At 36.2% G+C, this 5,876-nt stretch overlaps 1 protein-coding gene across 1 annotated transcript in view; it reads right to left on the reverse strand.

Annotated features, from left to right (window-relative positions):
* Nucleotides 1-2,993: 2,993 nt before the first annotated feature.
* The window catches only part of LOC140327198 (multidrug and toxin extrusion protein 2-like), a gene marked incomplete in the record, with an annotated part of 12,764 nt that continues 9,881 nt past the window's right edge, over nt 2,994-5,876 (reverse strand). The window contains 1 exon segment of the mRNA XM_072406504.1: nt 2,994-4,321. Coding sequence (XP_072262605.1) covers nt 4,065-4,321 — 257 coding nt within the window.

Raw genomic sequence — 5,876 nt, forward strand, 5'->3', positions numbered from 1 at the left:
GGACTCACTCTAGCTCTGGCTATTGCTACGCTTTTAACTGGAATTCTAATTAAAGTATGGATACCTGTTAAATGATGTTCCCCTATAACAACTTTAGGGGGTATATATATAATATGTTTGCATTGTGATTTTCAGTGTATACTGAGGTGCGTCAATGAACTTTAATGTGTTTGAAAGGTTTTAAGTAAACATGTTTAACATATAAACACATTAGTTTGTTAGTGGTTGTCATTCTTCTTTTGTTCTCTAGCTAACTTTCAAATACAAATTTTTGGTCATTTTGATGTGACCAGGCCAAGATAGGTTCAGCTCTGGGTAATGTTGGGATACTTGGCATCCTGCACTGAGCAGCTAATGTGCAGCTCAATGATCTTTGAAAAAAGATTTCATACAAGCAGTTAAGTTTAATTGCAGAATTGAAATTGAATCGAATCGAAATGGGAGAACAGTGAATGTGTAGCCCAGCTCAAAAACGACAGATATCCTCATCATTGAGTACTACAAGATTACTGTACATCTATACAGTGGAAATGTGGTAGGTATCTAGAGGCTTTTTCCTAACTTTTCTAACACTGTAGCAAGCGTTAGTAGACAGAATAAAAGAGCCATTATGGACCACAAGACGTAAATGTGATATTTGTTAAACTCCTGTATAATATAAAGATAGTAATGTCCTGTTTCCTGTCAGCAATAATGTATATTGCACACTTTGGTTTGTTCCCTAGGGGCTTATGTGCCATATCTTCCTTTGGATATAAGAACTCTAACTTCCTTAGTGGTAATCCCGAGTGTGGCTCCGGGTGAATTATCCATACTAAAAGCGGTAACCGTGAGCCACACTCGGGGTGGAATTGCCAGGGAGTTTAAACAGCTTACCTGTTAACTAGTGCCTGCGGCGCCCTCCAGCGAAACGGGAGATGCCCGGCCAGCATCTGCGTTCCCGGCTTGTGAACATTGCGGACGTGAGGCCAGGAAAAGAAGATGAATTTATTTCAGGAAAGAAAATACACTTAGCATTACTGTGTGGCATTTCCAACACAATGATAACACAGGTCAACATGTCATTTTCATCAGATATAATTTTATGTGGGCTTTGTAGTAGTTTTTCTCTAACATGTCTAGTTTTTGTGATGCAGCTAATTATATATTGTGTTAAATTCGTTATAATTAGCCTTAACATTTTACAACAGTTTTCTTTTTTTAAGGTTAGAGAAACACACTAACTGCAATTGATTTTATTTTTCATCATGCCTAGAACTTGCCTTAATGATCCAGACAGTTTCTGTTATGTGTGTGTGGTTCATTCACAGCGAATGCAGCCCACCAAATTACCAAAGAACTTAAAAAGATTTACAAATTATATTTCGGCTGTCCACTTGGTGAACAGAACACATGTCATCTGTACCAGTTGTACCAACCGACTGCATGACTGGCTAAATTGGTGTAAAGCAGCAATGCCATTTGCAATACTGATGGTGTGGACAGAACCGCAAGACCATCTAATCAACTGCTATTTTTGTTGCATCGACAAAAGTGGATTCTCTGGTAAAACTAAGCACAAAATTGTATATCCCAGCCTCGATTCTGCATTTAGGCCTGTTCCCCATGATGATTCATTGCCAGTTCTGGTACCGCGACATGATGGACTTGCTTTCTGTAGAAGATGATGAGGAATGTGCATGCAGCCAGGTAAAACCCTGAATCATCTGATCCTGACTACTTGGACGATAAAGATTCAGAACCAGAGACCTTTACACAAGCAGAGCTGAATGATCTCATTCGTGATCTAAATCTCTTCAAAGACAAAGCAGAACTTCTTGCTTCAAGGCTTAAACAGAAGCACTTGCTTGCAAAGGGTGTAACTGTAACTCCCTACAGAAAACAAAATCATAACTTGACAATGTTGTTCACCAGTGATGGCTCACTGTGCTACTGTCATGTTATAAATACACTCTCCAACAGTTTGTCACAAGGGCATGTTCCATCTGAATGGTGTATCTTCATTGATTCCTATAAAAGAAGCTTGAAAGCAGTGTTACTGCATAATGGTAATTCCAAACCAAGTTTACCGATTACCCATTCCGTTAACCTAAAAGAGTCCTATTACAACATGAAGTTACTACTTGAAGCAATCCAGAATAAAACACACCAGTGGAACATCTGTGGGGATCTGAAGGTCATTGGCTTGCTGATGGGAATGCAAAAAGGATCACAAAATATTGCTGTTTTCTATGTCTGTGGGACAGCCGATCTATGGGAGACCATTATGTCAAACGTGATTGGTTACCAAGAGATACCTAAAGGACTGGAACAAGCGGTGTCAAGTTTCTGCCTCTGGTTGATTCGCATAAAATATTTCGGCCACCTCTCCATATCAAGTTCTATATCTATGATATATATATATATTACCAGAGGTATAGCTATACCTCTCCTTGATTAATCCTAAAGTAAGAATGGCAAGACAAGCAATTGCACCCTTAAAAAGAATGCAGACAAAAACAAGGTGGAGATCAAAATGAAGGACAGGAAATCGTTAAAATGTACTGAAGTGCATTCATCTGAAATGCTAAACAGGAAATATCTCTGGATAGTCTTTTGTTTGCACAGTACAAAGTATATCTATTTACACATGTAAAATTTATGTTGCCTAAAAAGATTTTATGAGATTATTTCCAGCTATACTAGAACAAACATGTGCTGTACACATACTGTTAAGTGCTATGGCGAGGGGAGGCACCCCAATGTGGCGATCCCCATAGAAAAACACAGCTGTTGTCTCCAATCTGCTTTTGGGATCTGATATGTAGAAATTGTTTTATTCTCATTAATGTGCTGTTCTGGTTATATTTCCAACAACCATAACCTCAAGTAGAAAAACCCCTTAAAATGAAATTTCAATTGTAAAGGCAAAATGAGGTGGTAATAAAATAGCATTTTCTACCTATTAACAAAAGTAAATGTAAGTTCAAATAAAGACATCAGAGTTTTACATGTATTAAAACCAACACATTAAAATTTATTAAAATGACATGTAATAATTACTGCATAACAACATAAGAAATGTTTATATTAAATGATTATGTATTATGATTAACTAACGTATTACCACAACTAATATAATACCATAATGAAAACAAAAACTAGTGGTGAACACATTTTCTACCACTGGTATTGCATTAAATCTAACAATTCATTTTCTAGGTATAATAAATTCAGGTGCAACTGCACTTCAGCTTTTAGTACAAAGGCATATATATAAATATATATGTACAATTATATATAAAAAATATATAAAAATACATCTGGCAAATTTAGCTGATAACACATTATTGTAGCACCATTTAGTTATTCATTCAACTGATGCAATCACTCTGAGATTGGATTGCATATATTGATAAAGGAACCTTTTCACAAACCTGCAAGGCTAGATGCAGATTTGTACAGACTGTGAAAAATAATCCAAAAGATGGATTTATTAATCATAATTATGATTTATATTCATGATTGAGTAGATTACTGAATTCCAATGAAGCCCCCAGATACACAATCTCTATTCTAAAGGAGTTCTAAGGAGTACGACTTTGAATTCGAGCAGATTTGGCAACAACTAATCAAAAGGAAGGAAGACTGATGGGAAAGAATACATTGAAATCATTCATAGGACTACACCTCAGACTTGTTTGACTATAGTGACTTGAGCTTATGTTCAAATATTTAACTTCAGTAAATTGTCCCAGTTACGTTACGCTCATTCCAGAATTTTGAGTTGAGCTGCAACTCTTGTCAAACTGCAGACAATAAATTAATGGTGAACTCTCCAAAAAGCCGGTAGGAATTTCTAGATGTACAAGGTAATCTGAGAAACTGAAAAAAACACTATGTTTTCAGAAAGTTTTCCTCATCTTAAATCTTTATAAAAATTTGACTCCTGAGAATCATTTTAATACGAGCTATCCCTTTAAGTAATCACAATCGCCGGTTCAGCTTGAGACAATCCATCATAGGATCTGTTTTTGGAGCAAATGTATAAGGTTTTTCTTTTAAAGGTCATCAAGCCATTACCTCTATCCATTGCCAGTAAAAAGTCGAACTGTGACCCCTATTAGAAGCACTGTCAGAGCTAAAAATACTGTAAGTCCCCTTCGAAGAATTAGCTGTTTGGTCGAGATAACATCACCCACTACGTTTACAGCTTCTAGTGATGAATCTTCATATAAAACCAGATGTTCTGTATTACCGAACCCACTGTCTGCGACAATAGCTGCACCTGTAACATCTTGTTCTAAGACAGAATACCCAGTACTATAGGAGTGTACGTCACCTGCATGAAAAAAGGTCAGAAAATACCATTGTAATAGTTATTATCTTTACATAAATGATGCTTTATAACAAACTAGTTGTGCAAGCAAAGGTTAACTAGTAGTATTTACTACTAAATACAAGGCATTTATGGATCATTTTTGTACACTTGCCATTTGTAACTATATCCAACTTGGTGCTGGAACAATCCACAGCTGGAGTGCCTGGTGTAAAATCTTCTTTTGTTGGTTTCACTCCTGCTCGAAACTGAGCCTAAAAGAGAGGTAGATTTAAACTTTGAGAACATAATCAGGCAACAGTATAGGCTGCGTCACATTGGTGAACATGTAGCAGCAATTAAATAATTTAGCTACAAATGGCTAATAACAGCAATGAGTGAATAACAGCAGATAAGAAATCAGTTTAGCATACAATAAGTATGAACTAAAAGAAAAAGATTATATATTAGAAAATGCCAGGAAGAAAAGGGAAGTCCAGCATCCTGAGCTGTTCAGGGTAAAACAGAAGAAGAAAAGTTAGGGGTAAAGCAAAATAACTTTATGGGTAAAATAACTCTTAGTACTGTCAAGGTTTAAAACTCCAAAGATGTGTCCTTCATTTATCAGTCCTTTTTTTACAGTTCTCCATCTTAAGCTATGTACATATATCAAATAATTGTCACCGGTGACAAATGGCCAGGGAGGTTTGCAGAAGAGCACTATGTGGTGTAGCTTGCTCATTCACTAGATCCCCCCCCCCCCCACATTCCTTCTACAGGACAGCACAGCACTGTTTGTGTACAGTGCTTGCTTTATGTCATTGTAAATGATTAGGAAAGATCATCACCAGCGACAATCCTAATATCAAATAGCCAGGCTGCAAAATTAATTATAATAAAAGTGAAATTCTACAGTGAAAAGTGAGCTTCCATGAGCTGCTTGCTCATATAGCCTGTTCAGTCCAATGGGCATTTATGTCTCCAGTAGCATCAAAAATCAAAAATAGAATCTGCCGGAGAGAGCATAGAAGCATGCTTAGGGGGTGCCTTTAATGATTTTAATAATTCTGGTAAAAACCTCAACCAAAAGACAGAGAATACAGTGATATCCAAAGGAAATAAAGAAAACTGAAATGTTTGACGAAAAGAAGAATGATGAAATAGGCACTAAACGTAGATAGAAACATTATAGGCATCCAAAAGTGAAAACAGTTTTAATACGAACAAGAGACGGATGACTGTGAATGTAAGATCTTACCCTTAACACAAAACAATTCTGAGAAAAATGTTGGCTGCTATTGTTGACTTTTTCATTTGGAAAATGCTAGCTGTTTGGATGTTTTGCTGATAGTTCAAATATTTTTGAACATGCATTTGCTTTACCACATCAAATGGACCACCATTAGTAGCAATTTAATCAATTTACTAAGTGGCTAGTTCACATGTCCTTTAAAAATAAAATATAAAAAAAATTCAAAAGTTGAAGCAAAAGCTAAGCCAGATTATTCAATATTTTAATTAATCAGCCATCAATCCAAGTTAAATCCTATAGCTACCAATGTCCTTGAATTAGCCTCAG

This window comes from Pyxicephalus adspersus, chromosome 1, assembly GCF_032062135.1.
Source record: "Pyxicephalus adspersus chromosome 1, UCB_Pads_2.0, whole genome shotgun sequence".
Classification (NCBI taxonomy): Eukaryota; Metazoa; Chordata; class Amphibia; order Anura; family Pyxicephalidae; genus Pyxicephalus; species Pyxicephalus adspersus.